This window comes from Rhipicephalus microplus, chromosome X (assembly GCF_043290135.1).
Source record: "Rhipicephalus microplus isolate Deutch F79 chromosome X, USDA_Rmic, whole genome shotgun sequence".
Classification (NCBI taxonomy): Eukaryota; Metazoa; Arthropoda; class Arachnida; order Ixodida; family Ixodidae; genus Rhipicephalus; species Rhipicephalus microplus.
In genome coordinates, this window is record NC_134710.1 from 104,206,756 (window position 1) to 104,225,436 (window position 18,681).

General features: G+C 45.2%; 1 protein-coding gene across 2 annotated transcripts in view; it reads left to right on the forward strand.

Moving 5' to 3' along the window:
* Gmd (GDP-mannose 4,6 dehydratase) overlaps positions 1-1,764 on the forward strand; it is a 70,528-nt gene extending 68,764 nt beyond the window's left edge. Inside the window, exon 11 of one of the 2 annotated variants that reach the window (XM_037427489.2) lies at positions 1,309-1,764. In XM_037427489.2, the coding sequence (XP_037283386.1) occupies positions 1,309-1,371 (63 nt within the window). In that variant the 3' untranslated portion in view covers positions 1,372-1,764. The remainder of the gene's footprint in view (positions 1-1,308) is intronic. The other variant, XM_075877349.1, reaches the window with a different exon arrangement.
* The last annotated feature ends 16,917 nt before the right edge of the window (positions 1,765-18,681 follow it).

Below are 18,681 nucleotides of genomic sequence, written 5' to 3' on the forward strand. Positions count from 1 at the left end.
AACGGGGAGCGTCAGAACGCTTGTGAAGTGCCAGAAAGAATAAATTTTTATTCACACTGAACGTGCCCCTCTTATCATGCTAGAGACGCGAAATCGACACACCCGGTATTTTATTTCGACAGAACACACGTGACATAGCTTCTTTCGCTCTTTTTATGTCTTCCTTTTATAGCTTCCAGCTCGCTTGTTGGTTTGAAAGGTGAAAAGAAGACCCTTCAAGTGTGCGACAAATTTATGTAACTCTGTTCGTACTCATCTGCATAACAGTGGCTACCATGCTCAGCTGCTGACCCAAAGATCGCGTGTTCAATCTCTGCAGCGGCAGTCGCATTTCAATGGAGCCGAAATGGTAGAGACCCATGTATTGCGTCATGCCTGTGCACACTGAGAAACACCAGATGGCCAAAATTTCTGGAGCCCTCCACTTAGGCGTCTCTAATAATCATACGGTGGTTTTGGGACATAAAACCCCAGATAAAATTATTCATTCATACTTACTTGCCTTTTAATATTTTTGTGGCTATTTATTTAAGAGAGAATTAACTCTGATACTGCGATCCATTCATCATTACTTCAAAAATGGGTCCAGAACCTCTTAAGTACTCCATTACAGTAAAAGGTCGTTAATTTAAGTTTTATGTTACCCGGAAAATTGTTTGAAATAACCGATCTTCAAATTGTCATGTGTCAAGAAAACAATAAACAGATGTCTGTTACAACAATACACCTTTCTTTATAAATACCTAAATCCTGTACTTGCTGTGCCTAAGAGCGTAAGAGCCACAGTGTTTGCACTTGCGACTTTGTTCTCATTGTCACCACAGCTCAAGACCTCCCTGCTGTAACTAATTGAAAACATAACCCAAAATCAGCTAGAGAATGTCATTGCCTTAGCTACAATGCGGTTCATGTTGATGACGATAGCAATGCAGACATCACCACCTTATTTTGGTTGTCTGTGAATGCCGTTTTCTCTTTACGTTGCACATTTTTGCGCTCAAAGTGCACTTGACGCACTCCGAGAATCATCTGTATTAACCAAGTTGCAGAAAAATGTGACAAAGTTAACAAGAGTTTCATGCCACTAAACAATGTGTTGTTTACCGGGACCAGAAAACATGTGAATTGTCTAGTTTTCTGAAATACCGGGTATTGAATTAACGAGCTTTTACTGTATATAGTTTATTTCTTATAGCTTGCATCTATTTTATGAACGTACTGCATTGCATTGTAATTCCTTAGCCCTGTGTAAATAAACAGATCAGTATACTTACACACAATCACCATATTTTCTTTAAAATGTTGCAGGAGCTAGTCAAAGAAATGGTCGATTCTGACATTGCCTTGATGAAGAAGAACCCATCTGCATAGGACCTCTTCAGAAGTATTGCCTACCAGAATGCGATCTTTTTATGTGGATTCTCAGAAGGACATTCATGAAGAAAGTTAGATAGTCAGTGCAGTTCACATGCCTTTGAAGGGCTCAGTCATTTTATAAACAGTGTTTTTTTTTTCGTACCAATATTTGTAGAATTTAGCACCCACTATACTGGTGCTGATTTATGGGTGGGCGAGTATGGGAATATTTTATTGCACTCTTGTTCTAGTTGTTACGAGGGAGGGCATTATTTTTACTTTCTACAGTATACATGGTTGTTAAAAACCAAGAATGGGATCCTGGTACCTGCGATTTTTGGGAACAACAAAAATGTTCTTGTGCCGAATTTTTTTGTCGAGAAATAAAAAAAAAAGCTGTCAGAAAAAGCTCGCACTCGTCTTGACACTGTTAAGATATTATTTTAACTGTCGCTAATCTGATACAATTCACTGTCAAGCTAAGTAGAGAATTTGGGTTCAAGTAAGAAGACAACAATCAATGTAGAATAGACCCGCAGGGCACGGGTTCAAATCTCAGCTGCGGCGGCTGCATTTCCGATGGAGGCCGAAATGTCGTAGGCCTGTGTGCTCAGATTTGGGTGCACGTTAAAGAACCCCAGGTGGTCGAAATTTCCGGAGCCCTCCACTACGGCGTCTCTCGTAATCATATGGTGGTTTTGGGACGTTAACCCCCACATATCAATCATCATCATTGTTTCATCTCACACTTGGAGTAAAGCATCAGGTACGTCTAGTCGATATTAGCGAGATATGCTGTTTGCTTAGCGACACCTGCTAAGCCTAATGTGCCAAGGCAGTGTTCGGACTGCGTCATCAGACTAATAACGATGCATCTCCAAATATCGGACATGAAATTCGCACAGCATTCCGTGCGCGTCGGATTCACCTTCGGCAGAAACAAAAAGAAAAAACAGGAGCGTTGCAGCGGAAGACATAAAGGAACGCGTCGACGAAGAAATAGACATACGCGAGCCACGAACAGGGTCCGAGAGAAACAGCCACAAAGTGAAGTTACCCGCCTGCATGAGATTCCGTCCATCTTCAGCAGAGCAACAAATTCACGCTTCTTCAAGTTCCCGGTGTAGTTGCTTGTTCAGTAGCTTTACTGCATTTTTAAGTTAATAAACTGACCATAATTACTACAATACATTGAGCAGATGCCATGAATTTGGTGAGCAGACGACACTGCACAAATGAATATATGGGAAGGGGCTAAGCGCCCTTCTTATTGGCTGTGGGGCCTGTAGCTTCCACAGTGCTAAATAGAACTTCTGAAATGGAGTATAAGTGACCTTTCTCCATGATAATGTTGCATCATGACATCGTGACATGACTGTGACATCGCATGTTATCACAATTTGACATTGGTCGATCTGTCGGAGGCTTACCGATCTTCGAGAAAGTGCAATACCACATAAGGTGCAGAACTGATAGATGATATATGATAGACTGAAAAGAAAGCTGAAATACGTGACGCAAAATTGACAAAAAGAAAAAAAAACGAGACAGAAAGAGCACAAAAAAAAAATACAGCCTAATATGTACCAACTAGCCCAACATAGCGTACTGAAAAGAAAGATTGTTTGCACTTTCAGCTCATCATAAACAGATGTATAAAGGGCCATTGGTCTTTTTTAAATCTTGCGAGATTCTTGGATTCATGTGCACGGGCTGGGTTCAGTTCAGCTGCTCTGCATGCGCTTTATTTTGCCAAGGCCATTTCATTCGCAGAGTCCACCAGTTCATGTACATACCATGCTGACGAAGCTGCACGTTCTCCTCCATCTCTTCCTCCTTTTTCTTACACACTCACCTTATAGCCTGTCTTTTGCCACATGCTAATTATGCCGTGTGATGTCAACACTGCATCCCCGCACTCTTAAGCAAGTATGCTGCCTCTTGGGAAATTGGCATTCTACTGCAAAGCTGCTCCTGGAACTTGTATTGTAGTGAATTTTATTTTGAACAAAAGTAATATTCAATTAATTTTAGGTGGGGAAAGTGAGAGGGGCGCTATCAGTTCTCAGCATTGCTGGAGAAAAGGTACATCCGTGTTTAGAGCCTTTAATCTCGACAGATGAAAAGCTCTACGCTGAAAGGTCGGAAATGAGTATACTGCTTGTAAAATCACTATATTGCGTTCGAGATTAACTACCAACATTAGAAGGGTGTGCTTTCTGTTGTGGCGTAAAAAAAAAAATTAGTCGAAAAAAATTTGTTGTCTGTTCTTTTAAGTATAAATGTTTAGATTACATGTCCTTGATGTATATTTAACTTTTTTTCACAATGGCTCATGCACACACATGCAGGTGTATACAAAAGTTCAGAATATAGGACAATAGTTTATTCTTAAAACTGCAAGTGCTGGTAGCAGTACTTTGTCAAGAGAGAAGACTGTTGATCGTGTCCTGAGGAGTATTCAGATTTCAGATTTCTTTGTTGATACGAATACAAGAATATTACACGTGTTTAGTATACAAAAGAAGGTCCCGATACAGTCGAAGACTGTATCGAGACCTCCTATTAAGGGCAATTTATGGTAAAACAGTGTGAGAGGCAATATAAGCAATAATCGAAAGTATAAACTAAAATTTGCAGTAGAACATTAAAAAATATAATTATAATAAATGAAAACAATATTAAAAAATGAATAATACAAGCAGCATAACTGAAAAAGAATACAAAAAGCTATAATACATTAAATGTGGACATTGAAACAATGTGTAGCCATGTAAAGGAACAGTAATACTAAGCATGCATAACGTGCGATTTTAGTTCTGTCTTAAATTGATGCGAGTTTTTTGCATCAATAGTAATGGAAGGCTGTGAGGACCACCCTATTATGGGGGCTCCAGCAAGGATGGAGCCAGAAGTCTGAGTCTCGGTGATGCCCCAGGGCCTCTGGACTGCCCCGAGTTGGTTCATACTTGGAGCTTGTGAGTAATGGCCTTACTCCAGGCCTCTTGAGATTTCGGCTCTGACAGACCATTGCCTGGGCATAGTCAGTGCATGTGTTCAAAGTTATGGAATTCATGTGCGCACAAAGGGCATGAGGGGAGTATGTCAGGGTTGAATCTGTGCCAGCACCACCTGGAGGTGCTGTCTGTTCATGACTGTGGGCCCTATGTAGGTGCGTGTATGTAGCTGGCAGAGTGCGATTGACTGTGCCCTGTTTAGTTAGATGGGTGGAGTGGCGAAATTCCGCCTTCTTCCCAGGTGGTATGTGATATCACGAGAGGTAGGGTTACCAACCGTCCCTGATTTTGTGGGACTGTCCCAATGTTCCATACAGTGTCTCGAGTCCCGCACTAACCCTGTTGAGACAGATGACTATGTCTCATATTTATTCCAGACTATCCAGTTAGAAGCTCTTTCATCAGATCCTACACACGCCCAACAGCGCGTACGAAACATCACATGAATCGCACGCATGGAGCAATGTTGTGGTGGCTTGCGAGGGGCTCCAGCAGATTTTGTGCGTGAAGTGGCACAACCTTTAGGAGTTGTGATGAGTGCAGTGCGCGTGTTAAGTGAGTGCCTCGGAAAAGTGCACGACACTAAAGTCGGAAGACAAGAAGTGCACGGGCAAACAGAAACGGGGTGAAGACGACGACGAGGAACATCGGCACTAGCACACTACATCAACAACACAAAAGGACAGTGGCCAAATCGGGAGTGACCATGGAGATTTCGGGGGCCATTGATTTGTCAACTCTGCAACCAGAGAGTCCCAATGGAAAGCAGTCGACCCAAGGAGTGAAACCGCAGTTGGCAAAGGTGCTCTTGGTTCATTCGGGCATAAGGAGGGCGGAGGCAGTTCGCCAGTGTCACGGTTGTGGTGTGCCCCGAGTGCTTGGCAGAGGTCAAGAGTCAGAGCGGCCGGCTTCATGCTTGACCTCACGCTTCGATGGTCCACAGAGCCAGCGGGAAGCCATCTGTCATCAGGTCCACTGTCGGGCGTTGACCCGAGGGCTTGGCTGTAGCCCCTGCGCCGCAAGTCCGAGGAGAAGACTGCCCGACTTTGTTGGCCCTGTCTTCGGCACATACCTGCTCCATCGGTGTATACACCTGAGTGTCACCCTCCTCCTCGCTGAGTTCCTCCTCCGATGGCATCCTCATGCTTGTGTCTGCTCTCCGTGGATGACCTCGACACCTCAGTAGTATAGCACTTACCGGTGAGACTGTTTGGTTAAGTTTGGGCTACCCTCGTTTTTGCGGCTGCTTAGAGTTCTGTTTTATTTTTTTATTATATTTATATTATTAAGATGTTTTACTTCTATTAGTGTGGGTTGTGCATTTTATGTTCGTGGGTTGTTTTCATAAAGTGGGAAAAACAGAATACAGCCTCGCTGTCTTTCGTATGAATGTTGTAGTCAATGACACGGCGGAATTTATTTACCGCATATTCCGAAGAACCCCATCACACGAGTACATTCTATAGCATGAGGAAGTGTTGGGGACAATGTAGTAGTCTTACACATAATGCAATAAAAAATATTCAAGTAAAATGAATTCCCCCCCCCCCCCCCCCCCCGTCGTCGTCTTGACTTTCTTCATTGAAGATTTGGTAACTCTAGTGGCATGGCGGGTGGGTCGTGCATGGTCACTCATTGGGTCTGCGTGGATTGTAAGCTCGCGAGCTAGGAGTGTGCCATCTCATTGGGGTTTCAGCACTATGAAGGGGCCATGACATGGTCACCATACAATTTCTAGGTTTCTACGAAAAATTGAATGTCTCAGTGCAAAGTAAGCCATAGAAGTCGCTGTCTATAAACTCCTCCTTCCCCTGGCGACTAACATTTATAGTTGTGTGAAGACATATGCTGCATGGAGCGTAGCTGTCATCTTATGGCACCAGCCGTTGTGGTCTAGTGCTTATGGTGCTTGACTGCTGATCCGCATGTTGCGAGATTGAATCCTGGCAGTATTTTTAATGGAGGAGGTGAAAATTCTTGAGGCCCGTGTGCTTACATTTAGGTGCCCGTTAAGGAGCCCCAGATGGTCGAAACTTTCGGAGCCCTCGAGAGTTGATTACGGCGTGTCTTATAATAATACCGTGGTTTTGGGAAGTCACACCCCAATTATTATGTCGTCTTCTAACGTAGTTTCAGCCGCTAGAAAATTGTGTAAGTTAACAAGTACGGAGGTTGTGCGTAATGAACGCATGAGAGAAATACTCGAGGCAGTGGAAATTGACAAAGGGAAGGATAAATTTGTCAGTTGCCCCTCGGTATCATTCTCTCAAAAAACGTGCCCATGTCTGAGGTATATAACTACATCCTGTTCACAATTTTTATCAGAACCACGTGTTCTTTTCGGTGATTTTAATATTTTTTGGGCGGTCTGTTGCATTCACTCCTGTCAGTACGCACTTGCATGTTATCCTACGTAAGCCGGGTCTTTTGGTAATCATGAGGAGGAGGTGGAGGCAAATTTTTTTTTATGGGGGTGGGGTGGACATCTTTTTGAAATGGTAATTTTTCAGTCTGTATGCCGTTGCGGAAAAAATTTAGGCGGGAGAGCAGGGGGGGTGGCACAGGGTTGATGCTACCCCCTGGCTATGCCACTGGTATGTGGCCTCGAAATCGGTGCCACAGTTTTAAATAATTTCTTCGGTGCCACAGGTATGCTCAGTTAACGTCGGGGATAGTAAAGCAGCCTAATTTTTTACTTTGCGAGAGGCGAATCCAGGGCATGACAAAAAGCATGATGAAGTGGCTAACAGTATCACTTCGAGGATATATTGACTTCGTGAACCACCGATAGCAGTGTTTCTTCAACAAAAAGAGGAGAGCTTTTCTTTGTCTTGTAAGATGCTCCGGCGAATACAGGTGCATTTTCATTTGTTTACTTGTGCTCTGACTGCAAGCATCTGTTGCACGCTGCCCTTTAATTACAGCTGCATTGGGAAGTCGACAAACATTTAGCATGCATCCTTTATATAAGCATAGGTGTAGACTTCTCACTTTTCAGGAGGGGGCAATATATATACACATACATATATTATAGGTTTGAAACATAGGAGAAAAGGGGCAGAAAAGAAAATGAACAGTATGAAATAAAATACCTAGAAGAGCATTAATTCCCACACAAGAACATATAGACATGCACAAATGGAAGCACAACAAATAAGATCAGTAGTCAGAGTTCTCAATGTGTGCATCAATATGAAAAAAAAAAAACAACTAAAGGAGGACATGCACATACATAATGTTATGCAAGTACTGTCAAAGCTCATGTGTCCACACTATTATTTATGTATAAAATAAATGAGGGTATTGGTTTTTCATCTCCGCTTACCTTAAAAAATTTGTTTTCTTTTATTATAGATACATAATATTGAGCACCATGATTTTTGATGTAATCTGCCATCTTTCTATTCTATAACCACCCTTATTATGAAACTTCATTACATTTCATAAAACCATTCAACTCTTGGCCACTCCTCCACAGTGGGTGTGCATTGAAGTTAATAGGCAAACAAGAACAATAATGGTGTCCCATATGCAGGTTAGTCATCCAGTCTAATATGTGTTTTTGGTGCTCAGCTGATTTGCCGATAAATTCGTCACTAATGCAATCAAAGTTTGTCTTCCAGCTAAGCTCCTTGTGTCCATAGAAAAGAGAAATATCATTTAGCCCTGCTTGTGCCATCATCGACTTTAAATATCTTTTAACTCGACGGAGGTAGCATAATGATCTATCTCTCCAACGTGCACGACGTGAGTGGCACAGTTTGCACAATTTTCAACTAATGTGGCTATTTCAGTAATGAGCCCTTTTGAGTGCTTGCTTTATTAGCCCCTGAACACCTGAACAACATGTTCAAATATTCTGACTGAAGGTTTTTTGTGCTGCCTTCCAATGTCAAGCAGCATGTCCTGATGCAGCATGTCGCGATGCAAAAAATGACGAAATGCAAAAGTGAAGGCGATGAACATTCACTGGTTTATTGCATTTCCAAATCAATAAGTAGCGCACTTTCAAATGCACTTGCAGATTTTAAAGAAACAATATTTTCAGGCAGCGAATTCCAATCAGCAATGGTTCGCGGAAAAAAAGAGTACTTAAAAAGATTAGTGTGCGTTTGATAAGGAAGTAGATTATGTGCATGTCGATTTCTCGATGTGCATGACAAAAATGGCTGAATAAATGCACGTGCATTCACATTAGGTCTGTTGTGATAAAGCATAATGATATTTTCCTGCGCTGCTCTAAGGTTGGAGTCTTATTTGCCAGCATTAAAGATGATGGTGAATCTGTTCTCTTATATTTGTTGGATATGAAGCGTACTGCCCGCCTCTGTACCATCTCGAGTCTATGCTTATCTTTTTTGTAGTGGGGATCCCAAATTACGCTAGCGTATTCAACTTTAGGCAAAACATAAGTTTTGTAGGCAAGAAGCTTAGCATCGGGGGGCGCGTTTTTCAGTCTGTGCCTAAGTAGGCCAAGTTTGTGAGTAGCTGCTGTACAGATTTTTTCGATGTGGGAAGACCATGTGAGTTTGTTGGAGATCGTCAATCCCAAATATTTGTACTCAGTGGCTTCTGCGACGGTGTCATCATTAATTTTATACGTGTATAACAAAGGTTGTCTTTTATTGCTTACGCGTAGCAGTACAGTTTTCTCGGAATTCAGGGACATCAACCACGTTATACACCATTCGTGGATTTTTGCTAGACCAGAGTTTAAAGAAATTTGATCATTTTTGCATGTTACCTTTTTGAAAATCAATCGGCAAACAGCCTAATTTGCACATCAGGACACACAGCCGCAGTTATATCGTCCACATACATGAGAAAAAGAATTGGTCCCAAGACGCTTCCCTGAGGCACATCAGACGTAACTGGCAAGCGTGTGGATTAGTATCCATCAATATTAACAAACTGAGTTCGTTGGATAAGTACATGAAATAGGTCACAAACTTCAAAACCGCCTCCAATGGGGGCGACACCCTCTGGGGAAGTGTGGTGGGGGCACGCTTCCCACTACACCCACGTAATTGACATCTATGCATATTAGTGCAGGAGTTGCAATATGGGACACTATCTCACTACTTGGTAATATAAATAATTGAGATAGGTGTTGAAATGGTTGAAACATCTTGCATAAAAGCTCGAATGTTTGCCATGCGAGAGAGTGACAGTCAATGCAGCTTGGGAAATGCATGATTTTAAGGGGCTTATGAAAATTTGCAACAATGTCCACTGTAGCTCAACAAAATTTTTACAATTTGCTCATGAATGGGGTCACACCGCACTGATCTACAGAACTCTTACTCAATAAATTTCTTACTATCTACGTAATTAGTCGCAAGGTACTCTGTTATGTTCCTTAATTGCTTTGCATTCTTTTGAGTATGTTCCTACAAACAAATTACCTTTTTTTAATACAAAAGATTAGTTTATTTAGGACATTTTGATTAGGTTATTTCTGTTCATCAAATGCCCCGCTGCGGTGGTCCAGTGGCTAAGGTACTCGACTGCTGACCCGCATGTCGCGGGTTCGAATCCCGGCTGCGGCGGCTGCATTTCCGATGGAGGCGGAAATGTTGTAGGCCCATATGCTCAGATTTGGGTGCACGTTAAAGAACCCCAGGTGGTCGAAATTTCCGGAGCCCTCCACTACGGCGTCTCTCATAATCATATGGTGGTTTTGGGACGTTAAACCCCACATATCAATCTGTTCATCAAATATTACATGAGAAAAAACCACTGAGAGGGTGTCAATTTGAGTGGCCTAGCCAGGAGCTGGCACACAGCGTTATACTTTGGTTTGGTGCATTTTTAACTCTTCAATGCCCGAGTTACAAAATAACAATCTCTAATTGATTCCACTGTTAAAATATCTACAATTCAACTTCAATGCATACTTTTAGGTATGTCATGAATGTGCGACATGCCACAGTAGCGAGGATTTTGCAACAAAAAGGGTACTTCTGAAGTGTGAAACATATCTGCCACCTCTTGGGCAGGTACACATCAAATAAAAAAAGATAATAGAATATAGAACTTGAGTCACAGAGGTGAGATAGAACAAAGAAGTGGGTACTGTTGCATTTGCTTCACACTGTCCGCCATTAGCTACACACTTAGTTCTAGCTAGAATATCTTACACGAGATTGAGCGAAATTTTTCATGCTGAAAGATAAATTTACTATGAGTACTTGATAGTCGGCGTTAAAGGCATGTAATTTATTTTATGAGTTCCTTGCTTGGAGTTTTTCAGTATGCGCCCCGCTGCGGTGGTCTAGTGGCTAAGGTACTCAGCTGCTGACCCGCATGGCGCGGGTTCGAATCCCGGCTGCGGCGGCTGCATTTCCGATGGAGGCGGAAATGTTGTAGGCCCGTGTGCTCAGATTTGGGTGCACGTTAAAGAACCCCAGGTGGTCGAAATTTCCGGAGCCCTCCACTACGGCGTCTCTCATAATCATGAAGTGGTTTTGGGACGTTAAACCCCACATATCAATCAATCAGTTTTTCAGTATGCGATAAATTTGCAACATTTGGCAGTAGAGTTAAGAACACCAGATGTACAAAAAAGTTTTTTATAACTGTTACAAAGGTTGTTAGTAATTACTATTCACTGGTAAGTAAAAGTGTAACATGGCTCTTTATTAATAATTAAGGAGATCAGAAACAGTCTTTCTTAAATGCAATCTCAGTACATTTGCGAGGCAACTGCTTACATATTTCCATGAATAGCCCATCTATTTCCAATGATGAAGGTTCTGCGGATTGGTCACAAATAGGGCAGATCCAAGTGGCCTTCCTTTCATTCATTTGCAGGTACACCGATGCATCAAAGCACTGGATATGTGTACATGTTCGGGCTCGTCATGGAATGTCCATTCGCGTCTTGCTCAGCGGACACAGTAGAGACACATGCACACTCGTCAATATAACCTCAGAGTCCGGGTCATGTTGCAGCATTTCTTTGATCGTTGTTAGAGTGCGGATGGGATTCGTCATGCCACTTTCCTTCAGCCGCTGGAGGAGAGTTGTTGCTGTCAGCATATTCGAGCGGTCGTCGTCTTGGGCCAGTAGAGCCGCTTGGTTAAGGCCAGTCATAACGCTGCTTGCAGTGGTGGCCAATCTTGCCGCGTTCAAGTGCGAGGAGTGGTTGCCACGAGCGGCGCCGCGGGGCTGTGGGGCAGCCGCGTCCTCTGTTCCAGGAAGGCTTCTGTCAGAGAGCTGTATTATAGCCGATTCCCTTGGCGGGAATCGGCTGTAATACAGCTCTTTGATTTTGGCTAAGATGTGCGCAGGGCGATTGCGAAGCAGCGTTAGCGCTCGACGCTCCAGTTCTTTCTTCTTGCCGGTCTTCTTCCTTCCGGCAAATCCAAGTAGAAGGCGTAAATCTTTAATTTGCAAGCTGCTAATCATGCGGCGATAGGCAGGCTTCATTTCCGCTATGGCGAAAAGAAACAATAGGCCTGATGGGGGAAGAGAGAGATGATGGCGCCCCCTGCTATTTCTTGATTCCTCTTTCCCTGACGCACTAATATTTTGACCAGAAAAGTTAGGCTCAGGCTTACTTTTTTCGTCATAAAGTCTGTATTGAATTGTTTCACGCCGTTTATAAATATTGGCGATGCATGAGTATACGCTAGAGTGTAGTCTGGCACTAGTCTCTTGGTTGCAGGGCATGATACTTCAGCGCACGAGGAGAGGGCATGCCCAGCCGGCGCAGGGCGTAAAAAATGTGGCGGAAAGTACGTCACAGCGGCCATATTCACTGTGCACAATGGCGGCGTTTTGTTATTGTTAATATAGCGCGGTGCGGCACCGTTCAGGCGGTCCAGCGGCGGTGTGCGCGTTTTCATGGGCCTCGCACCTCACCGTAGCGTACTGCAGGTGTTCGACAGCATCCATTCTTTGTGCCGGATTGTTAGCTACGTGATTTTCCTCCGGTGGTGGTTGTAACCAGGTGTCTGAACTAGAAACCACAGAACGAGCGCGCGTATACGTACTCCGAATTCGCAGCATCCGTCAAAACTGTGTCTAGCCCACAGCCTGATCGAAAATTTCATAAAGCCTAAAAAGAAGCACAGAAGGGGGAAAAAGTGATCTGAAAGTAGCTGTACAAATTTCGGTGCCTGGTTCGTCGCGCGGCAATGTCCGAAATATCATCTTTATTTTCACAAAGAACACACCAAATAAAAAAAAGCTCAACGTGCAACTTGCCGTGTTTATCGTAAACGCTGGCAGTGCAAGAGTACAACACCCATACGCGGAGATTTCGTCAACCATATCGCGGCAGGACAGCGTGTTGAAATCCGTTTCGTTGGTTTCGGATAGCACCGGCGCACAGGCCACGTGCTTTTTGAGACAGAGAGGGAGTCGCGCCTCCTGCTTCGCATCCATGTGTAAACAAGACACGGAGGAAGGAAAAAGGTAAGGAGAGGGCATGCCCAGCCGGCGCAGGGCGTAAAAAATGTGGCGGAAATGACATCATGGCGGCCATATTCAATAGGCACAATGGCGGCGTTGTTATGGTTACGTGTTGCGCAGTGAAGCTGGTCTAGCAGTGAGCGGCCGCGGCTAGCGGCGGAATGTGTGCCTCCCCAGGTCTCGTGCTGAGCCGTGGCGGACAATATCTGTGCTCTGCGCCGCGTTATTGGTTACGCAGTGTTCTCCTGGCTGTTACATTACTCTTAGCAACGTTTACAAATCTCTTTGTCCATCACGGGGTTTCAACAGTGCGTAGAACAAGTGCATATCTATGTGTCGTGCGGCGGATGACGCGGATGAAGCAGTTAGTGTTCAGCGAAATGGCGTTGGGCAACATGACGAAGCTGAATGACGACGAACGCCTTGCAGGTCAGTGACGGTTGAGCAGTGCTCCTGCTTGTGACAACGGACGACGCTGTTGAGCCCAGCAAGACGCCGTGAGGACCATGTGCACATACGTAGTTTCGTGTTGTGTGTGTACAGTAACAACTTGCATGTGCGTATTAAAACACCTTTTCTGTTCCGCTTGGTACACTCTCCACCAGCATTGCATGTAATCTCAACGTAACAGCAACCACGTTCAACTGTCACTAGCACCGTGCTCAGTCACCACGGTCGCAGAATGCTGACGCAGGTGAGTTTCACGCGGACCACGGACACAGTGGCAGGACGCTGCGTCAGTCGCGTGGCGGAATGCAACCGTAGAAGGCGCACGACCGATCGTATTGTCTGTACAGTTGCTGAATTAATGACGTGAAAGCACTCGCCGTTGTCAGTGCATCTAGCGCGCGTTCTTTCGTAGTTGCTTCGTTGTCAGCGAGCTGTTACTCTTTGTTATTACTCGGACGAAGCGATTTCGCTGAAGGTGTCCCGCTGGCTCTGAGTAATGAGCCCAGTTCCATTAGTTTCGGATCGTCACGACACACGCGCTGCGCAGCCCACGTGCTTTCCGAGCCGGAGAGGGAGTCGCGCCTTCTGCTTCGCATTCATATGTAAACAAGAGAGGAGAATTTGCCTACTCAATATGGCCAACTTCCGGCTTCATCGCGGCTTCACAACGAGTGACGTCAGGGCCTCTCCTTACCTTTTCCTTCCTCCGTGAAACAAGAGATGAGAATTTGCCCAGTCGACATGGCCGACTTCCGGCTTCATTGCGGCTTCACAACGAGTGACGTCAGGGCCTCTCCTACCTTTCCTTTTTCCGTGCTTCAGCGCATGCAGCAAAATGGTGCGTCGTCTGCTACGGTACTTGCGGTTAGAGGTTTATCCCTTCGCCGCTTCAAGGTACCTGCTGCGCAGTGTAACAGAGGAGGAGATGTATATGCAATTCTGCGACGAGTTTGTAGCCGCTTGTTCAGGGAATATGTTCTTCTTTTTTTTATTTGCGTATGAATAAATGGTATTTCCCGCATTTCAGGGAACGCAGCGAGAAGTGTAAATGGGCGAACGCAAAGACCAGTAAGAGGCGGGTTTTGAACGCAGCATGCGATTATGATTTGATTCATACAGTAATCTTTTCCAGAACCATCTCGATTTATTATTTTCGAGCACAAATGACGACTACTTCAAAATCACTAACACGTACTTATGGGCACATGCTGCCGAATGTCAACATACGTTCGATGACAACAGAAGTACGCGTGCTTTGTCAGATTTATAGAAACCGCTGAGTGCGTAAAAAGCCCACAGGAAAAGCCCACGATATCACCCTGTTAATGGTATCGTGGGACGTAAAACGATTGAAGTAGCTTTTGAAGCAACGAGTAACATGGTATGGAGTCTTTATTGTGTCCGACTTGCTAGCGCAAAGTGCGGTTAGACAGTGTTTTGTGCGGAGAATTTCGCATATATTGTCACGGGCTAAGTAGATGTCTGAGAATGACGACGACGAAGTGCTGAATGTGAACGTGCTCGGACTGCAGCAGCGTTGTACCCATTTGCTCGTCAGTGTACATTTTATTCCCCGTAACATCATTGGTGGAAGGTGCGGGGTACCACTCGCTGTACAGCCCAACGAGCTGGATCTTCGCAGCGGACGGCGCATTGCAACTACCACGATGACTGACCAGGCTACTCAATGTCAACAAGATCCGTCAGCCCCGCGACCGATCGCTGTGGTGCAACCTCGTGACCCAGGCCCATTCAACGGCACAAGTGGCATAGACGTCGATGATTGGCTGGTTCTATATGAGCGCGTCAGCAGCAGCAACCATTGGGATCCGACGCTTATGTTGGCGAACATCATCATCTACTTGCATGGCACGGCAAGGCTCTGGTACGAGACACATCAAGAAGAGTTGACTAGCTGGGACGTTTGTGAGCAGAAATTGCGCTATCTATTTGGGAAACCCATCGGACGTCAAGTGGCCGCAACGAAAGAGCTTGCGACTCGTGCCCGTACAACCACAGAGCCGTACATCGCGTACGTCCAGGACGTGTTGGCTTTGTGCCGCAAGGTCGACAAGGACATGCTCGACGAGGACAAAGTCGGACACCACTGCAGTAACTTCTTTCAAGCATATAAAATCATAGGAGTGCTCAATTTGGGCGTCTTATTGGTGTCAGAACACACTTAAGCTGCCGAAATCACACAGAGCCCTTGCGTAGGCAGTGCTGCGATGAGGGGGGTGGGGGGGGGGTGCTTGTGTACACGTACACATACAAAGAGATGCACCAGCATGCGTAAGGAACGGTAAATCCTGAACTTGAAAGACGTTTATGGCTACGATGCTGGCACAGCCAACAAATAAAAAGAAACCAATAAATATGAACCATTTTTAACTAAATGCTTATGACAGCAACAATATGATGAAAGCTTCAAGAACATTATTTGTGTTTGCAAAAGCCTAGGCTATGCTACAGAAATTATTTAGAAAAGCTTTCAAAAACTTAAGAGAACAATTGGACACAATGTGAAATGAGAATGTACGTTTGTCAGGAAACTGTAATATGTTTTTTTCTACAGAGGGCACTCGGGTATGTATGATCGCCCACATGTAGTCACTGGTCAAGTGATTATCCCAGGAGACAGCGGCATTCCTAGTCACTGGTTCGTTCACAAGTTTTGCGCTCCTGTCCTATTCTTGTGAAGCATCTGGCGCAGTTTTGATAGTGGTTTGAGTTTGGTATAAGTACCATTTGCCAGTAGTTCTGTCCGTCGTTCAGCGGCATTCATGCCTTCGATGTCAGTTGGTGATGTAACCTTTTGCTCCATTTACTGGGCGCAGCGAGGCCTCTTCATGCGACTTTCTTGTATGAGACATTCGTTCCAATATTGCAGATTGAGTTTTCTGTAAACACGGCTGGCTTTCTCATGCACAGCAACTTCAAGTCGTTTCGTGCAGCGCAAGTCGTCTTCGTGCTGAAATGACCTCCTCAGGAGCATCGTGCAATATTTCTGCGATCTAAGACTGGTCAGCACTTGCTCCCTCGTGTCACAGAAGTTCAAGTGTGCATCCCTGCAAAGACGCGCCTTGGCATGACTGTGTGAGGTCCAGTCACTATGACGAGACACTGGCCTTTGCTTCTGGCGTGTGACGTTTCACGCTACGACGTCGGTGCAGTGCTTTCCCAGATTGACGATCAAGGCAGAGAAGCAGCGATAGCCCAGTGTCGCAACGGAACGAAAACGAAAAAAAAAAAATGTTATTTTTGACCGGAACGAAAACGTAATTGAAACGTCATTAATTATTTCGTTCTGGAGCAAAAACGAAATATTTTTTTATCGTTTTTCGTTTCACGGGAAAACTTGGTTATCCGGAACAACTGAGGTCATGCAACGTGAGCAATATACTGCATAACTGAGGGCACCGAATCAGTGCGTATCTGCCCCGCCGCGGTGGTCTAGTGGCTAAGGTACTCGGCTGCTGACCCGCAGGTCGCGGGTTCGAATCCCGGCTGCGGCGGCTGCATTTCCGATGGAGGCGGAAATGTTGTAGGCCCGTGTGCTCAGATTTGGGTGCACGTTAAAGAACCCCAGGTGGTCTAAATTTCCGGAGCCCTCCACTACGGCGTCTCTCATAATCATATAGTGGTTTTGGGACGTTAAACCCCACATAATCAATCAATCAGTGCGTATCTGTAGGGCAGGTATCCCTAAGTAAGGGTGTGTCCAAATATTGTGGAAAACGAAAAAAAAAAGTCAACCATAGACATTTGCATTTATTCAAGCGGGCTTTCTTATGCCTTTCACACAGGCCGCCCAGAAGTTTGCTAGATCAGAACGGTGGTCGCGCATATAAGCGAATACCCTCGATGACGGGCTCCTTCTGAGATCATGCTCACACACACACGCACACACACACGCACAAAAAAAACATTGAGCCTGTTCAGAATGTTTCTGGTTTGCGTTATTTAGTTACGAACTCACGGTAAAGCTACTTGCGCTTCCCTTAAGAACGTTACGAACTCACGGTAAAGCTACTTGCGCTTCCCTTAAGAACGTTGTAATTTATTTTAGCCCGGTCCCGGGTTCCTAAAGAAGAAACCTTATGGTTTTATAGTTACATTAACTTTAATATATTGCAGAAAAATAAAAACCATTACGAACCGTTAGGGAACTTTTGCGGTAGAACAAAACTAAAACCAAACTGAAAAACCCTGCGATAGCATTCGCTTCCCGCACGCTAACCCCTGTGGAACTAAATTATTCTCAGGTTTATCAGGAAGGACTGGCCGTCGTCTATGGAGCCACGCATTTTCATCAGTACATTGCGGGCAGACATGTGACTGTTCTGACTGATCACGGGCAACTCCTGAGTATCCTAGAGCCCCAGAAGCATATTCCACAGCCATTTCCGCCTCGTATGATACGATGGTGCATTAAGATGTCAGCATAAGACTACGACGTCGTGTACTGTCTAAAGGCTGGTGCACACCGGCGACTAGCAGCGGTCGCGCGACCATTTGCGACTGGTCGCAACCAGTCGCGAACGGTCGCAAACGGTCGCAAAGCGACTGCGTTGGCCAGTCGCTTCTTGACCGATTTTTCAGTCGCGCGACTGCAGTCGCAAAGCTGCTTAACCAATCAGCGATGCTCAATTTTTTTTTCATTGCGCTGGCTTCCTGCCGCCAGATACAAACGAGTGCGTTCCTCTGGGTCTGTGGCACCATGGCCACCACGGAATACTTGGCTTGGAGATGGCGGGCCGCAGCAACTCGAGCAAATTGTCGAATTTACGTGGTGGCATTCGCAAGAAGCTAAACACCGTCAAAGTAAAGAGAAAATAAATTGTGCACTGTCTTTTCCCCGTATTCGGAAACTTTTTTTTTTTGTCTTGAACTTGACTTGTCAGCGCATTCAACGCAGCGTGTTTGGAAGGCGTTTGTACTTCATGCCTTGGCAACGACTTAAGACTCCACGTTCGAGACGCATTTGTGCTGCATTGTAGGCTGGGGCAAGTCAAGGGAAATTTAAGGATGGTTTCTGAATACGTACGACTCTCGGAAATACTCCTCGTCGTGTCAGCGCAGCTCTGAAGGCAGGCGGCTTGAATGGCCGGTCAATTGCCGCGATCGAAAGGATGGTCACATCCACTACCGGCTTTTTTTTTTCTTTGGAGGCATCTGTGATGCCAGCGCTGACACCATGGCACAGTGCATCAGCACCATGAAATTGTCTTGTTCTTCGCTTGAATCGAACTTGACGCTGTTGGGAACGCTGTGCGAGAACGGACTCAGCTGGCGGCGATCAGCTGATCGCGCCGGTCTCAGGAGTTCTCGCTCATAACGAGATCCGGACGTGACTCTCCGGTTTTGCGACTTCCGGTCGCTCGCATGCAGCCTCTGTCGGTGTGAACATCAGTCGCTTTTTGGTCGCCAGTCGCGAATG